Here is a 17,838-nt window from a genome sequence, read left to right as displayed (position 1 = left end):
CAGTATAGAGAGTACACTTTAAGGTGCGGTCACACTGCACTTTTCATCCCATTGATTTCCATTTATATGCATGCTAATGCGTCGGACCAGAAATGCAAGCTCGTGCAAAAAGTTTTGCATTTCGCTGCGTTCCAAAGTTCAAGTTTGGTGAACTCTGACCGGTAACACTTTAGAATAACTCACGCTATGAAGCATTAGTTAAGCATTAGTAAATAGTCAATTCATCATTTATAAAACATTAATAGACATTAGCAAGCAGTTTATAAATACAACTATAAATGCTTTGTTCTTGATTTATAAGCATATCTATAATGTGTTTAATAAATGTATTTTCATACTTAAAATACTTAAAATGTTCATACATAAATTGATCATTAATAAAGTATGAAAATACAATTATTAAACACATTATAGATATGCTTATAAATCAAGAACAAAGCATTTATAGGTGTATTGATAAACTGCTTATTAATGTCTATTAATGCTTTATAAATGATGAATTGACTGTTTACTAATGCTTAACTAATGCTTCATAGTGTGCAGTTATTATAAAGTGTTAGCCAATTTTTATTATGTATACTTCAGTAAAATTCAAGTATAATTTTAAGTATACTTTATGTAGTTAGTATACTAATATATCCATGTACTACAAGCAGTATACTTTTAAGTGTTATAGTTCAATACTACTTGGTACTAAATTGCCCCACTTTTAGTGTATAAATGTATACTTTTAAGTATACTTAAAGGGTAACAGTTATAAACTTTGAATACAACTAGTTTATAACTAGGTTTTTCATTTGTACAGCAACTTTAATTATTACCATTTATGTATTATTTTTGCACTTTAGGAGTACTACTATGTTCTTATTCAGTTATTAATGTTTATATTTGAAATATACCTTTTTGTTGCTGTTGTTTTAAGATACAAGCCAGCACCAGCGTTTTTGATCACTTTTTAGAAAACAGGAAAGAGCAAACAGAAACATTAAACAATGTAGTTGAGAGTGTTGTAGCACTTAACTGATCAGTTAGAGTCTTAGTATTTTCCAGGTTGGCTAAGCAGAAGAGGATGATGACGGGCAGACGAAGAGGACCGTTACAGAGCTTCAGTACGTTGACGATACCATCATCATAACACACTCTGCTGAAGACCTCCAGGGCATTCTAAACACCTTTGTCAAGGCATACAGAACCCTAGACCTGAGGTCAACCATCACCTGAACTGTGCTGTGGAGCCTACACCAGCATTCAGAAGAGTCTTTAAAGACAGACTTGGAGTAAATTCAGAGTAAATCTGAACCTCAATCAAAAGAGAAAATGCAACTACAAGCCAATCACACTTCATTATACTTTTCAGTATATTTTGCTCAAAAGATTGAGTCCAAGTATAGACCAAATATACTTTTGTGTCAGTATAAATAAAGTACACTTAAGAGTAATTTTAAGTATATATTTTTAGGTAGTACATAAAAAGTAAAGTGAAAGCTTATCACAGTTCGTTGCTCAGGGAAAGAGGAGGCGGGAACCGGCGAACGTTAAACACAACTTTAATTATATAAAATAAACACAAAATGAAAGTAAAAGCACATACATAAAACATAAGGCAAAATAGTCCAGGCCTGGTGCTCTCTCGTCCTTCACCTCCGTCTCCTCCGTGAGAAACTGGAGACCGGTGGGGCGCGCAGGTGCCGCTTATCATCAATCACGCCACCGGCCTTGCCCCGTTCTCAAGGCTCTCGGCCTCATCCTGCTTGCCACAGTTTGCTTTATTATTTTTAGCTTAAAAGAAGTATACTAATAGAACACTTGAATAAACTTCTTCAACAAAGAACGCAACAGGGTCTCACATTTACATCACTTTCATATGTAAAAGTCATGTTTTTATTACAACAATCACAATTGAATTGTCTTTTTCCAAAGTGAATGCAAATTATTGCTTAAATTGCTCAGATTTTTTTAAACCTTTTGTCACACTAAGGAAAACGGCAGTTTCTTTCCAGAATGAGTTTCCAAATGCTGTCTCAGGTCTGTGTGGTATGTGAAACTCTTTTCACACTGAAGACACTTGTAAGGCTTCTCTTTAGTGTGAACTCATGTGAATATCATGTGAATATTCACCCAAAAATGAAATTTCTGTCATTAATTACTCACCCTCATGTCATTCCACATCTGTAAGACCTTCGTTCATCTTCGGAACACAAATTAAGATACTTTTTATGAAATCCAAGAGGTTTTTTTATCTTCCACTGAAAGCAACGAAATCGCCACATTCAAGGTCCAGAAAAGCAGTAAAAACATTGTTAGAACGCGGGCTCGGTATTGGCCAGCTCCTGCGTCAGCATCACACGCATGCCAATACTGAGCCGGCATTTGGATGTAAACACGGAAGCGCTGCAGCGTAAATAGCGTAGCAAAATGACGGGAGAGACGAATTTTGTTTTCTCAGATTTCATTAAAATATCTTAATTTGTGTTCCGAAGATGATTGAAGGTCTTACGGGTGTGGAACAACATGAGGATGAGTAATTAATGACAAAAATTTCATTTTTGGGTGAACTAACCCTTTAAGGTTTCCTTTCATTATGAAGCTCTTTCCACACTGAGGGCACATGTAAGGTTTCTCTTTGATGTGAATTTTTACGATTCTCAAGGTGATTCCTGTCTGTGAATCTCCTTTCACACAGATGACATGAATCCTGATGAGTGAATCTTCAAGTGATGATTAAGGCTTTCTTTATATCCATAACTCTTCCCACACAGTGCGCAGGTATGAGGCTTCTCTCCTGTGTGGACTTTCAAGTGGATGTTAAGATGGTCTTTTCGACTGAAACTTTTTCCACACTGTTGACAAGTAAAAGGCTTCTCTCCAGTGTGAATACTCATGTGAGTCTTAAGATCTCTGTTTAGTGAGAAACTCTTCCCACACTGTGTGCAGGCATGAGGCTTCTCTCCTGTGTGGATATTCAAGTGGACTTTAAGGTTGTTATTTCGATTGAAACGTTTTCCACACTGTTGGCAGGTGAAACGGCCCTCTACTTTGTGAATTCTCATGTGGCCATTAAGACTCTTTTTTTGACTAAAACTTTCTCCACACTGTTGGCAGGTGAAAGGGCTTTCTACAATGTGGACTTTAATGTTTATGGGTTCTGGTTTATGAGTCTGTGAGTAACTAAAAGATTTTTCCCTAAGCATGAAGTCATCACATTTCTCGTACTGGTTTTTCTCTTCCATTTCATTCAGTTCTTGGCTCTCCTCTTTCAGCCCCATCAGGTCTAGGGTGAACAGAAACAAAAACAAGTAAGCACCCATTTAACCCTTGTGTTGTGTCCCGGCCTTTTTTTGACCAGAAACACCACAAGGGTGACTCTGTGCAATTTTACACAAAATAAAAGCACTTCAAAACAAACATCCTGGTTAAACATTAAAGTAGATAAATGTGATCAACAGTGCCACTTTTTTTTTTTTTCATATTTTATTTAATATTGCCAAAATTATTCACAAATAATGCTTTTTTCACTCAAAAACTGAGATGCGTAAGCTCAGATCAATGAGGCTTATGATTAATCATTTTGAAAAAGAAATATAAAACCAGTCCTAATTAAAAGAAAACAAGTTGCCAAAAAGACATCTAGATCCATTATCCTTACTTTACTTTGAAAGCTATGTTACAGAAAAATTCATCATTTTAATGGATCTAGCACAGGGAGTCTATAGAGGAGTCTGAGTGTACTGAGGACACAGGTAGCAGCGAGAAACCCAGGCCCAAGAGCCAAGGCCCAGAGTGAGAGCATCGCTGACGATAAGCCCAAGAGCCCAGAGGCCCAAAGCAAGAGCATCACCACTGAGAGCGCCGAGGCCCAGAGCATCACAGCCGAGAGCGCCGAGGCCCAGAGTGAGAGCCTCGCCACTGAGAGCGCCGCCAGCAAGAAGCACGAGAGTGCCATGGCTCAGAGCGAGAGCATCACTGGTGAGAGCGCTATCGACAAGAAGCCCAAAAGCCCAAGAGCCCAGAGTGAGAGCATCGCTGCTGAGAGCACTGCCAACGAGAAGCCCAAGAGCCCAAGAGCCTAGAGGCCCAGAGTGAAAGCATCGCTGCTGAGTGCGCCGCCGACGAGAAGCCCAAGAGCCCAGAGTAAAATGCTCATGAAGTGACTCTCGTGAGCTTTGTAAATGAAGCTCTTGTGTCCTAATACAGTGAGTGAATCAAATCGATATTTGATTCATTGCACAGGCTTACTTTTGATTGGCAAAAATTGGCAAATTCCGTGATGTTCCTCTTTATACAGTAAGTTCCATTTGTGACCGGAATCCATGATTTCATCCATGTTTTCCACATTTAGGAAATCATAGACCTCGACATGGTATTTGCAATATTAAAGAGAGTTAGTTTTGTTGTGATATAAAGTTATGAGTTATAACATTAGTAAGACGGGTATGCAGTGGAGCTCCCCTCTCAACACTCTCTACAGAGTGATTCCCCAATATAAACTGCAGCGCGCTCTAACTGAGAGCCACTGGGGCAGATTTCTGTCTGCCCTGCTTACTTTCACATTACCTTATGTAAACCTCAATCCAGACCAAGCCAATATCAGTCCGCTTCAGCTATGAGTCTGCATCAGGTCAGTAACTAGTTGACATGTCTGTTCTTCCTGTGTCGGGTAGCGTATCAAATTAATTAAAGTATAAATTCTTTATTTTAAACGTGCGAATGCGAATAGCCTTCATATACAGTAGTTCTGTTGTGTTTGTTCTATGTTTGTTCTGAGAATAGACATCATTTTCCTCACTGGAATTTCTACACAACTTACAACATTCTAAAACAACAAATCTACATCAAGACCATTCTAAGCTGGTTCTATGCATCTGTCATGTGTACTTAAGTCTGTCAATCATCATTAGAGCGCCACCCTCAGACTGAATAACGCAATGACATTAGAATTCTGACAAAAGTGTGACTGATGTGTTCAGCGATTAGAATATAAAACTTACAAAATGTTTATCATAAACTAGCACTAAGAACCAGAATCTGTCCTACATAAATTTACAGCCAGGAGCCGCTGCTTACTGAAACACACACACTGCAGGAACGGGAAATGGTCAGAAATTCAGCGCGAGGGGGATTAAGAAAACAGTCCCGTGCAGGACTATAACCCACAGTCTGACCCAGGAGAACTGGTTCATTACGGACAAATCTCAAAGAGTTTGACTATTGATATTGGGTTTAATGTTACACAAAACAGTTGTTTTATTTGGTTATTTCTTTAATGTTTTTCCTAATTGAATTTGTGATGTCATTAATTTTGTCATGAGACAAATAACAGAGATAAAGAGAAGCATGACACAGAATGACTGAAGAAAGACTTTGAGAACAAAACCAACCTGTTTGTTCCTCAGTCTCTTCATGTTTGACTCTGAATGTTTCTTCGATCTTCATGTCTTCACTCTCCTCTTTAATAAATGACATCTTTGTTTGTTCCTCGGGATCTTCATGTTTGACCCTGAATGTTTCTTCAATCCTCACATCTTCACTCTCCTCTTTAATAAACGCCATCTTTGTTTGTTCCTCAGGATCTTCATGTTTGACCCTGAATGTTTCTTCAATCCTCACATCTTCACTCTCCCCTTTAATAAACGCCATCTTTGTTTGTTCCTCAGGATCTTCATGTTTGACCCTGAATGTTTCTTCAATCCTCACATCTTCACTCTCCTCTTTAATAAACGCCATCTTTGTTTGTTCCTCAGGATCTTCATGTTTGACCCTGAATGTTTCTTCAATCCTCACATCTTCACTCTCCTCTTTAATAAACGCCATCTTTGTTTGTTCCTCAGGATCTTCATGTTTGACCCTGAATGTTTCTTCAATCCTCACATCTTCACTCTCCTCTTTAATAAACGCCATCTTTATAATAGTGCATCATGGGGATCTCAGCCACTTAACCAGGAGTTGTTTGGGCACTGTCATGATTAAGATAAGAATAATTAACAGAAAGAAAAACACATCCAAACTAAATCTCTGAGTGCATCTCAAACAGATCTAGTTCAGTAGTGCTAAGGGAGTCAGAGTGATAATTAATGGACTTAAATGTGCAGATTAGACAAAAACACTCAAAACTAGCACTAGAAAATAATAAAAGAATGCAAATACTATATTAAACAGTATATTAATATTGTGTGCTGATTTATATTTAGTGTTAACTAAACTAATAACTCATAGAATAAATTTAATGGACTGCACTCCTATTAAACATTTGCACTTGTTTTTAAAGTCACTGTTAAAGATGTTTGTGTTTGTTCTGTTTCAATAAGCATTTGGTTTAGTTGACTGAGAGTTTTTCTATCATTACTTGCCAGTGACTAAACAGTTTGTTTATGATGAACAACTCGTTATATAGACCTTATGTAGCCCCGCCCCTTTTCAGCGCTGTTCTCGTTGTCTTTTGACTTCTGGCTTGTATTCCCACAGCGATCTTATGTATTTATGAATGAACTGCTCATTTTAAAATCTTCCCGGTCTACTGACATTTGTTAAGACATCTGCTTTAAACATAACAATGCTCATGATAACTTTCATTAACTCTACAACAGGTAAATCCACTTCACCAGCTAATTATTCTTCAACAACGATGCCATAGAAATATACAGGGCTACCGCAAAAACGGAAGTTCAAAGACAATATTCTAAAGATGGCGGCACGCCTGTTTCTCTGGTAAATAAGGTCGGGAGCGAAATGAGACGCACCTTTTCTGTTACTGATGTTTATTGACTAAAACAGTTCGTTGTTTTTCACTGATAGAAAAACTATGCATATTACTGTTATTAGAAACATTAAAGTGTTACGTTCATTAATCATTAACTCATTCCACAGTTCTCTACAGGTTGTGTTGGTTTAAACACTTTAAATGATTAAAAACAAACCTTTCTTTAGCAAAATAAGATGCAGGAGTGCGACGCAGCCTTATGACATCGTCACCACACCAAAATAAAAGTCCCATTCACACATTAAAACAATAGAAATTCACATACAACAAAAAAAACATATTCAATGATCAGATAAATCACAGATTTCCAAATCTATCAATACCACTGAGATTTTTTAAAAAGCTTCTGGCATATATTTAAATGTAAGCAAGTGTGAAGAAATCCCAATTATAAAACCAACTACAGAACATTTATTCTTAATAAATGTCCTAACTAAATACTTAAAACTAAATACTTAAACATTTAAAGTCGATATATAAAAAATAATTAAATATAAACTTCAATATTTTGAATGATTTAAAAAATTGTATATCAAAATTAAGTTTGTGATGAAGGTTCAAAGGCTCTTCAACATTAGTATACTGATAGTACGTTGATATTAATATACTTGCCACATAAAGAATACTTAAAAATATTAAATTCCAAAAAAATTAGGATGTTTAAATATCAAACATGTTTGATATGTACAATTTGAAATCGGGGATGCTCCGTCTTGACCAGGAGCAGTTAAATAATCGTAATGACACCACACAATGGGATTTTTTGGACATATTTTTTGGAAAAAAATAAATAAATAAAAAATTTCATCATCATCATTAGTCTTTGTGGTATAATCTAGTAGAGTCCTGTATCTACATCCTATTATTACAGTAGACTACAAGTCAAGTCAAGTCACCTTTATTTATATAGCGCTTTTTACAATGTAGATTGTGTCAAAGCAGCTTTACACTGATACCTGGTACATTATTTGGCTGCACAGCAGCTCTTAAAGAATAGTGTCAATGCAGGCAGATCAAAGCACTGTTGAATATCAAATGTCAAGTCAAGTGTCCCCAACTAAGCAAGCCAGAGGCGACAGCGGCAAGGAACCCAAACTCCATCAGGTGACATCAGGTGGCAGACAAGTGGCAAATTGGTGTTAAAATGGAGAAAAAAACCTTGGGAGAAACCAGGCTTAGTCGGGGTGCCAGTTCTCCTCTGGCCAACAGTGCTTTGTTACAATTCAGGTTGCTATCATAAGTCCAATAGGATCGCAACATTAAAAGTATTTATTTCAGTTCCATCCAATTGAGGATCGTATTCATCACGCCGGTATGGACGGTTGTTGAGGAACTGTGTCGTGGCTACAGTATATGTGTTCAATATAAAAGTGCATATAAACGCCCAAAATCAGATCCAATAAATAAAATTAAATACATAATTGAAAAAAACGAGTTGTAATGCTTTCCTACACCACTTCTGAATCAGTTCTGAATACATCGGATTTCCATTTGATCCACATCATCAGTTCGTTTGCACCTGGTTACCATGGTTCTAGTAAACAACAGGAAGCTATGGCGACACGGGGCGCAGGTATTGTAATTTACTCATCAGTAGTCAAAACTGCAACTTTTGCCATCAAAAATGAACATTTGATTTTTATATATGTTTATCGACTTTAAAGATCCACTGGTCGCGTTCGGCAGCTGCCAGAAACGTCTCATGTTTCCAACTCACTTTGCACCTAATCGCATGGGCAATGAAATGCTCGCGCTGCACGGCTCAACTGACTCCAAGGAACTAGGTCCCGGATGTTACGACAACCACACGGTATGAATGAAGGCAAAGCAGTTAATAACTTATATGTCAAGCAACGTGTTATTCTTTTCATCTAACTAATCAGTTCACAGTTGGGCACTCTTATATATGACCTCCAACACAGACCTGAGAGTAAGAGGGGATATGTGTTAGCAGCCCGCACTGCACCACGTTTTCTGCCTCCATTTAAGGTAGGCCTATAGTTTATTTATTTCTATGTAAAATCGCAACCATTTCCTTTGTTTTTATGTAAACAAAAAACTGCATTGCCTGTTTTTATAGACAGCCACCCCTTCACCATGGGAATACCAGGAGGACTGGACGCAGTCTAAAGTGTGTCCTCCTGGAAAAGCTCCCTTTAATAGTACCACTGTAAGACTCAGACCTTCAAATGCAGACTCCAGCCCTGGGTATGATCTTTTTTAACATTTGACTGAGTTCTGGTAATACAAAGCAACCAATATAGAGTAATAGTTTTCAACCTTTTTGGCTGCAGGGCCCCCCATTCTCCTAAACAATAATCGAAGGCCCCATGATTTTTCCAGTTGTTCCTGATTTACTAAGGATTTTCAAAATATTTTTGACCTGATAAAATACACTAGAGGTTGGAATAATGTATAATAACTTGGAAAATGTATACTATAAAAATGCACTTTTTTATTCATTTGCATGCCTCTGCCCCCTTGAGAACTGCTAATCTAGAATAAATTTTCCTCCATATTTATTCTATTTATATACTGAATACAATTATGTAACCACTAGTGAAATTTTTTTTTCTTCATTTTTGTAATTTAATTGTTTTGCATTAGAATTCATATCACCAGAATAATAATCTAAGTGAAAGTTTAATTCAAAATCATTATGAATTTCAGAATGACCGTCTTGAACTCCATAAGTTTGTGTAAAACCTGATGGTTATGTTCTCCGAGAATGATTCAAAGAACATCCTAAAATGTTTAATTCTTGGTTTAAATTAAATGATTCCCAGACTTTCTATGTATATTGTTTTTTTGTTTTTGTTTTTTTCAGTCCAGGGGCATATGCTCATGATTCCAGCCAAAGCAAGAAGGTATCATGGCCTATGAAATTTGGCTCTCCAGACTGGTCAAAAGTGCCATTGTTGGAGAGAAGAGCACTGCGGACTGAGGTACTGATATGTCTGACACTCTTCTACAAATTACAAAAGTGTGTACACAACAGCCTGTTGAGCTTAATGTATTTTTCATTAGCTGATATAGATTTTTTTCATTTTTAACTTCATGTTTTTTGTCCATGCAGCTCCTCCATGACAAAGAGTTTAGGAAACAGAGGAACAGGGTGGCATATCTACGCTTGTTTTACTGATGACACTAAAATACTACCACAAAAATGCAACTTGATTCTCAAAGTATACAAACATTAAAAGACAAGTTCTACTTACTTGTTTCCCATTTCCATTTCTTAATATGTTCAGTTAGGAACCATAATTTTGAGGTGTACTATAAGACACATTCCAGGTACATACTTAAAATTTAATGTAGTAGCGAGTAAAGTAACAAGACACAGGACACACGTTCATAATGGAGATGTTTACTTTATCCCCACATTCTGGTTTAATTTTCAACTTGTCCTTTTGAAAGGATGCCTTAAAATAAACAATAAAAGACATTTATTACGATCATTTACAATTGAGTAACAAATAAACACAAATCAGAAGAGAATGTCATGTTTATGATGTGTGGAGAACTGTAAAAACTAAATGATGCTTCATTTATTCAAAACACACTGCCAAAAATCAACTGTAAGGGGTGCTACTCTTTAGGGAAGGTTGTCTGTGTGAATTCCATCTAATATTTTTGAGATGTACAGAACAGTCTGTCATAAGAATCAAACGTCATTAAAGGGTTAGTTCACCCAAAAATGAAAATTCTGTCATTAATTACTCACCCTCGTGCCATTTTACACCCGTAAGACCTTCGCTGATCTTCGGAACGCAAATTAAGATATTTTTGTTTAAATCTGATGGCTCAGTGAGGCCTACATAGGGAGCAATGACATTTCCTCTCTCAAGATCCATTAATGTACTAAAAACATATTTAAATCAGTTCATGTGAGTACAGTGGTTCAATATTAATATTATAAAGCGACGAGAATATTTTTGGTGCGCCAAAAAAAACAAAATAACGACTTATTTAGTGATGGCCGATTTCAAAACACTGCTTCAGGAAGATTCGGAGCATAATGAATCAGCGTGTCGAATCATGATTCGGATCGCGTGTCAAACCGCCAAACTGCTGAAATCACGTGACTTTCGCGCTCCGAACTGCGGATTCGACACGCTGATTCATTTATGCTCCGAAGCTTCCTGAAGCAGTGTTTTGAAATTGGCCATCACTAAATAATTCATTATTTTGTTTTTTTTGGCGCACCAAAAATATTCTCGTCGCTTTATAATATTAATATTGAACCACTGTACTCACATGAACTGATTTAAATATGTTTTTAGTACATTAATGGATCTTGAGAGAGGAAATGTCATTGCTCCCTATGCAGGCCTCACGGAGCCATCGGATTTAAACAAAAATATCTCAATTTGCGTTCCGAAGATTAACGAAGGTCTTACGGGTCTGGAACGGCATAAGCGTGAGTAATAAATGACAGAATTTTCATTTTTGGGTGAACTAACCCTTTAACATGATGGACCACCGTGTGTTTCCAAATTGCAGTTGTTGAAGACTCCTCATGTTAGCTGTTACTTCAAAGGGCACAATGTGATTAGCAAGTGCTAAGAAGTCATCATTCGTCATAACCTGCTGATGTAGAAGTAGTCGAGTCAATATATCAATTTTCATTTTTTCCTTCTCACTTTCGGCTTTTTGACTGGCCGTAGATATGGGTTGTCAATCATGTTTTCTTCATTGGCCTTTCCTGTAGGCACAACACCACCAGGTGGCAGCACTGCGTTCTCCTTATCTGCACCCGAGTCATCCTAGGGTTGAAAAAAAAAGAATTTAATTATTTATTTAAAAAAAATATATATATATATTAAATGTAAACCATTAGAATAAATAAGTACATTATTATTATTATTATTAATTTATAATATATTATAAATTAATAATAATAATAATAATGTACTTATTTATTCTAATAGTATGCATTGTATATGTGTCTGTGTATACTTTATATATTTTTTTATATATTATTAATTTTATTTTATATACATACATATATATTAAACGTTACAATAAAAAAATATCATTAAAAAAAACAACAGAAATGCAAATATTTTCTTGAATAAAACAAATATTTTGACGAGGAAAAAAGCTTTAGGCTTGCCTGGATACTGTGACTGGGGTTGTTTTCGGTGTCTGTCTGGTCATCCTGCTCAGATGAATCTGTCTCCTCCAGTGTCTGTAGCTCTAGTTCAGAGGGCAGCAGGGCACTCAGGTAAGGAATGGAGCTCGGCCTTGCAGCGATCACTGATTACACACACATGAATAAACATCCACTAGAAAGGCAAAAGGTCAGTCAAAATATAGTGGGTCACTGGTTATATCTGGGACAGAAAAACTCACAAGGAAATGCACTGATGTCGTCCTTAAAAAGGCTTTGCGTCTCTCCGGTCTTGGCCATGAAGCGTGTGAGAGCACGCTCCACATCTCTCCTTTGTGATGCTGCCTTCTCTCTCACCACCTGGTAATCTGACACAGGCTCTCGAAAGGTCTAAAACATAAAAGGGAGATAAGTTCTTAATATTAGCAGTTATTAGGCTGAAGAATTGCACGATAACAGGGCACCAGGTGAGCAATCGAGGCCTTACTGGTGTTTTGATGTATGTATGAGGATCTGGGAACTCTGGGAAGTGGCTGGGAATGTGTGTTGGATGAGTGCGCTTCTGTCCAGCCGTGAGGGCTTTTGGGACCACTGGAGCATTTGTTACTGGAGCTGTTCAACGCAGAAGTGTTATACATTTAAGAAGGAACAGTTACAGCAGATGATATAAGATAAATGGATATATTAGTGAAAAACGGTACACGTACGTGCAGTTATGACCATCCTTTGGGATCTTTTGGCATACACTGGAAGAGTATCCACATTAAATCCTGCAAATGTGAAAAAGTAACACTCAGATAAAAATGATTTAACCACACAAGTACATAGTAAAATGGTAGTGATGCACAAAGGAAATACACTATATTGCCAAAAGTATTGGGACACCCCTCCAAATCATTGAATTCAGGTGTTCCAATCACTGCTACTACAAACATTTGTGAAAGAATGGGTCGCTCTCAGGAGCTCAGTGAATTCAAGCGTGGTACCGTGATAGGTTGCCACCTGTGCAATAAGTCCATTTGTGAAATTTCCTCACTACTAAATATTCCACGGTCAACTGTTAGTGGTATCATAACAAAGTGGAAGCAATTGGGAACAACAGCAACTCAGCCACGAAGTGGTAGGCCACGTAAAATCACAGAGCGGGGTCAGCGTATGCTGAGGCGCACAGTGCGCGGAAGTCACCAACTTTCTGCAGAGTCAATAGCTACAGATCTCCAAACTTCGTGTGGCCTTCAGATTAGCTCAAGAACAGTGTGTAGAGAGCTTCATGGAATGGGTTTCCATGGCCGAGCAGCTGATTCCAAGCCTTACATCACCAAGTGCAATGCAAAGCGTCGGATGCAGTGGTGTAAAGCACGCCACCACTGGACTCTAGAGCAGTGGAGACGTGTTCTCTGGAGTGACGAATCACGCTTCTCTGTCTGGCAATCCGATGGACGAGTCTGGGTTTGGCGGTTGCCAGGAGAACGGTACTTGCCTGACTGCATTGTGCCAAGTGTAAAGTTTGGTGGAGGGGGGATTATGGTATGGGGCTTGTTTTTCAGGGGTTGGGCTTGGCCCCTTAGTTCCAGAGAAAGGAACTCTTAATGCTTCAGCATACCAAGACATTTTGGACAATTTTATGCTCCCAACTTTGTGGGAACAGTTTGGGGATGGACCCTTCCTGTTCCAACATGACTGCGCACTAGTGCACAAAGCAAGGTCCATAAAGACATGGATGAGCGAGTTTGGTGTGAAGGAACTTGACTGGCTTGCACAGAGTCCTGACCTCAACCCGATAGAACACCTTTGGGATGAATTAGAGCGGAGACTGTGAGCCAGGCCTTCTCGCCAACATCACTGCCTGACCTCACAAATGCGCTTCTAGAAGAATGGTCAAAAATTCCCATAACACACTCCTAAACCTTGTGGAAATCCTTCCCAGAAGAGTTGAGGCTGTTATAGCTGCAAAGGGTGGGCCAACTCCATATTAAACCCTACAGATTAAGAATGGGATGTCTTAAAAGTTCATGTGCATGTGCATGTAAAGGCAGGCATCCCAAAACTTTTGGCAATATAGTGTAGGTTATAGTATACTGTACATAAACTGGAAATTGTAATGCATGAGCGAAAAAATTCACATGCGCACATGAAAAGTTTCTTGTGCGCACGCAACAGTTTCACGTGAGCAGGGGCTCCGTAAAGAAGTGAAATCTTTTATACATTAACTATATATTGATGAAAGGGGAACCAACCCATTTCGACCAGAGTGATGACCACATCAGAGAGTGTAGGGGTGCTTCTAGCTGTGTGCTCACAGTTTGCCTTCGCACAACGTCCAACCTCAGTGATATCTATCACAAGACAATGAGAATCTGAATATAGGAAACCACGTAAAATAAACTTCTGTTCATTTTAAATTTGAAATAAAACCTCAAATAAACACTATGTTTATTTGTAATACTAATATATATATATATATATATATATATATATATATATATATATATATATCAGAGGAATCTTTTAGGATTCACAAAATTTGTCTCAGACTGACAAACAGTGGCCAAAATCATACAATGTGAACCTAGCTTTACATCCATGGATGATCTGACAGTTTTTAAACATTTTACAAGCCTCACAGGTGACCTGGCATAAGATAAATGAAGGACTCACAGCTCTGCATCATCTCAGTGAGTGTCTCCACCGCAGCTTTCTCAGCGCTCTCAAAGCCACACTCTGTCAGCAGAGAGCTGACCACCACCTGCAGTGTGCGTCTCCGAGCCAGCTGATAGTTTTCTGTAGGACTTGTGCTGGTCTTACTGCTTCCAGAGCGCTGCAATTATTAAAAGAACAGATTATTAAAGAGCAGGATGTCCCATGCAATGTTTTTGACTTATCTGCATTAAAAACTACAAGGCAATTGTGGCTCCTGCCATTTATGGTTCTAATCAAAAAGATTAAACCAGCCTAAGATGTTTTGCTGGAGATGTTTCTAGCCTAGTCAGACTGTTAGACAAATTAAACATTTTTAGAGACAGTGGTAGCTTTTTGGGTGTGTATTCCAACAGCATTTCTGGGGATATGAATCAAGACCACTAAGTTTGAGACTTTATGCTAACAGACACTGAACTGTTACTAGATAGCTCAGCACATTTATTGACCGTTTCTATTTTATGCATAACATAATAAAAGGTTCTTGCATATGAAACAGTGTCTACTTTTAAATATAGGACACATTTGCGCTTAAAGGTGCCTTATATTTGAACAAAGTCATAAAGTTATTGTTATTTGGCTAAGCTAGCAGGCTGCAGGCAAGAGAAATGAAAGGAGATATTTACGCTTCCGGAGTTTAAAGACGCGCTCCCCATCATTACAGAGTCTGCCATTGTTTACTCTAGTGGTTTTTCCTCTGGTGTTTAGCATTCGCAAATAAACTCATTTCTCATTTCTGCGTTTCCTAAAGACTGTATTTGTTTTTTTATATATATATTAAGTGAAAATGGCAACCCTATCAGAATTTCCAACAGGGCCACCGGAAGGTTGTTGTTTCGCTGTTTCCAAAATAAAAGTTACAGACGTATAGAGTAAAAAAAAAAAGAAAAAAAAGAAAAAGAAATAATAAAAAACAGAATTTTGTGTGTTATCTTTGATATCGTCTATATGCTATTGTACTCCTAAACGTTGAAAAATTACTTTTAATAGATATGCATATTTTTAATGGCTTCAAAAATACAGAATAGTTTGTTTAAATGCATGAACTTTGACTTGAACAACACAACATATAGGAAGTGTTTCTCCAACATTCATGTTTAAAAAAGCATGATCCTAAAACTATCTATCTTAAACATTCTAAAATTTTAACTGTTAAATGATAACCAAGAAAGGTTTGTAATGTATGCTAATTTATTTTATTTGTTTGAACAGAAGAGGGCATTTTACACATTAACTCCGTTATGAAAAGCAAAAACTAAGCTTTGGCATAGAGTGTCAGACACTTTCTTACAGAACGCGCCTCATCCTGTTGGACAAAAAAAGGAAAACAATCAAACCGGTATAGAACATCTACTGTAAAATCTCATCAATTATTCAATAGGCCGAAAATATTTTTTGTTATCATTATCTGCATTAAAAAATTTAAAACAATCAATTTTTATATTATTTAGTGTGTCATTCTGCTTTCTAAAAACTAGAAATCTTGAAATTGTGATTATACTTCATTAAAATTTCATCCATTGTTTTTAACAGTAGGAAATAAAAAAACAAATATAGTTTTGTTCTAATGTAATGTGCTGGAACAATGTATTGTGAAAAAATACTTGAATTGCAAATGTTTCTTTTCAGGTTTATACATCTATAATGCAAAAGTGGAACAGAAGAGCTTCTGAAGCTGCAATTATGTGTTCTTAGACTCTTTAATGCTGCTCAGAGGTGGCATAAATCCATTTACACAGCAATGTTAACCTTTATTCTAAGGGCTATGGTGGGTCAGAGCAGACAAATTTTATGGCTTTTATGTGGCATTACGTGAATTTTGAGCAGGCACAGAGCAGCCTTAACTTAACCTAGCTCTGTAAAAAATGCCTTTACTGTACTCTAATAGCAGTGTTGGGAGTAATGCATTACAAGTAATGTAAGTTATGTAATTAGATTACTTTTTTCAAGTAACGAGTAAAGTAGCTAATGTATTATTAATGTTTACAACAAAATATCTGAGTTACTTTTCCTATATATTGACTGACACCTCTCCAGTCCCCAATGTTGAGAGAAATCGGAAGGTGCAGAGGTGTTGTGTGGGCTGTGTAAACATGAGGTTAATGTAGTTCTAGACTAAGGGTATGGTTACATGGCAACGATGTACTAAAAATGGAAACATTTTTCCTTTGCTTTGTTAGTGTACAGTCGACACCGTTGTCAAAACGATCCCTATTCACAAGGATCTGTGAAAATTACTAAACACACTTTATGCAGGCCAGTAGTTGGCGATGTCACTTTGTAAAGAAACACCAACACGTAATAGCCTACACATGCGCATGACGTCACTGTTTTCACAAATTCATGTTTTTTGTGGTTTACATGGAGATGATAATGGTATCGTTTTAAAAAAAAATGTAAACATCGAAACCCGTTGTCATGTAAATGAATGGCCAAAAATGCACAAAACATCACATTTGTGTTTCATTTTTGTTTTTATTGATGAAGTAAGAGTGTTGAACTTTCTTCTTCTGCCCATAGACTGTAAAAAAACAGTCTTCTTTAATCCAAAATGGCAGCACAGCTGAAAGGTTTGTTTGAGCTGAGCCCTTTACTGTACAGGCATTAATTTGCGTTTCCTTCATCCTGAGGCTCATTCATTTCATTTTTGGTGTGAAAGGGCCTTTATATTTGCCAAAATATAACTTTTTTTTTTATTAAAAAACAAACAAGCAAGCCCAGCTCAGGTGGGAAAAAGTAACGCAGAAGTAACGCAAGACATTACTTCCTATAAAACTAAGTAATGCAATTAGTTACTTTTTAGGAAGTAACACATTGTAATGGATTACTCTTAAAATTAACTTTCCTAACAGTGTCTAATAGTCTGTAGAAAAATTATTAATTTAAGTTAAGTTAAAATTAAATGATTAATTTATTAAGTGAGTACTTCCTAGTACAATTTCAAGCTAGTCATGCACAGGATAAAGGTATTTTTATACATGAAATATATAACTAACTTTATATTTTAATATACTTTATATGTTATAAGGGGGTCCCTTGCAAGGTTTAGCTCACAGGCATTTATTTTGAAAGTTGGTGCAGCAAGCGGCCATCACGCTGGTGTCGCTATTTTCAACTGCCTCACCAGCTAAAGACGCACTCATCACGTCTATACTCGCAACACAAGATTGTAGTCTTGGTTTCCCAGCCTCGATTCCTTACTGATGAGGGACTTTCGGCCCGACTGACACAGGGAGATGGGGGTACTCAATATTTCAGACCAGGTGAGTGA

At 37.2% G+C, this 17,838-nt stretch overlaps 4 protein-coding genes across 6 annotated transcripts in view; 2 read left to right on the top strand and 2 right to left on the bottom strand.

Moving 5' to 3' along the window:
• Positions 1 to 1,531: 1,531 nt before the first annotated feature.
• On the bottom strand, positions 1,532 to 7,048 carry LOC127505067 (zinc finger protein OZF-like). 3 transcript variants are annotated; one of them, XM_051880334.1, is made up of 3 exons: positions 6,915 to 7,048; positions 5,379 to 5,954; positions 1,532 to 3,271 (listed from the first exon to the last, which is right to left on the bottom strand). In XM_051880334.1, exons 2-3 carry the CDS (start codon positions 5,896 to 5,898, stop codon positions 2,676 to 2,678), a joined length of 1,116 nt encoding a protein of 371 aa, XP_051736294.1. In that variant the 5' UTR covers positions 5,899 to 5,954; positions 6,915 to 7,048; the 3' UTR covers positions 1,532 to 2,675. The 3 variants fall into 3 exon arrangements, with proteins under 3 accessions (XP_051736294.1, XP_051736296.1, XP_051736295.1); XM_051880336.1 differs by lacking the exon at positions 6,915 to 7,048 and adding an exon at positions 6,738 to 6,892; XM_051880335.1 differs by lacking the exon at positions 6,915 to 7,048 and adding an exon at positions 6,394 to 6,594.
• On the top strand, positions 6,435 to 9,974 carry si:ch211-66i15.4 (uncharacterized protein LOC560315 homolog). The gene is made up of 7 exons (XM_051880338.1): positions 6,435 to 6,584; positions 8,226 to 8,330; positions 8,422 to 8,567; positions 8,648 to 8,746; positions 8,838 to 8,965; positions 9,585 to 9,702; positions 9,834 to 9,974. The coding sequence occupies exons 1-7, from the start codon at positions 6,551 to 6,553 to the stop codon at positions 9,897 to 9,899; spliced, it is 696 nt and encodes a 231-aa protein (XP_051736298.1). The 5' UTR covers positions 6,435 to 6,550; the 3' UTR covers positions 9,900 to 9,974.
• A 134-nt stretch (positions 9,975 to 10,108) lies between these two features.
• taf8 (TAF8 RNA polymerase II, TATA box binding protein (TBP)-associated factor) lies at positions 10,109 to 15,426 on the bottom strand. The gene is made up of 8 exons (XM_051880337.1): positions 15,194 to 15,426; positions 14,529 to 14,688; positions 14,108 to 14,206; positions 12,578 to 12,640; positions 12,358 to 12,482; positions 12,113 to 12,260; positions 11,874 to 12,016; positions 10,109 to 11,523 (listed from the first exon to the last, which is right to left on the bottom strand). Exons 1-8 carry the CDS (start codon positions 15,239 to 15,241, stop codon positions 11,383 to 11,385), a joined length of 927 nt encoding a protein of 308 aa, XP_051736297.1. The 5' UTR covers positions 15,242 to 15,426; the 3' UTR covers positions 10,109 to 11,382.
• Positions 15,427 to 17,661: 2,235 nt separating this feature from the next.
• Positions 17,662 to 17,838, top strand: part of ankrd52a (ankyrin repeat domain 52a) — a 29,987-nt gene continuing 29,810 nt past the window's right edge. The window contains exon 1 of the mRNA XM_051879858.1: positions 17,662 to 17,830. Within this exon, the coding sequence (XP_051735818.1) occupies positions 17,804 to 17,830 (27 nt within the window). The 5' untranslated portion in view covers positions 17,662 to 17,803. The remainder of the gene's footprint in view (positions 17,831 to 17,838) is intronic.

Source organism: Ctenopharyngodon idella, chromosome 22 (genome assembly GCF_019924925.1).
Source record: "Ctenopharyngodon idella isolate HZGC_01 chromosome 22, HZGC01, whole genome shotgun sequence".
Lineage (NCBI taxonomy): Eukaryota > Metazoa > Chordata > Actinopteri > Cypriniformes > Xenocyprididae > Ctenopharyngodon > Ctenopharyngodon idella.
This window is presented reverse-complemented; position numbering and strand designations above follow the sequence as displayed.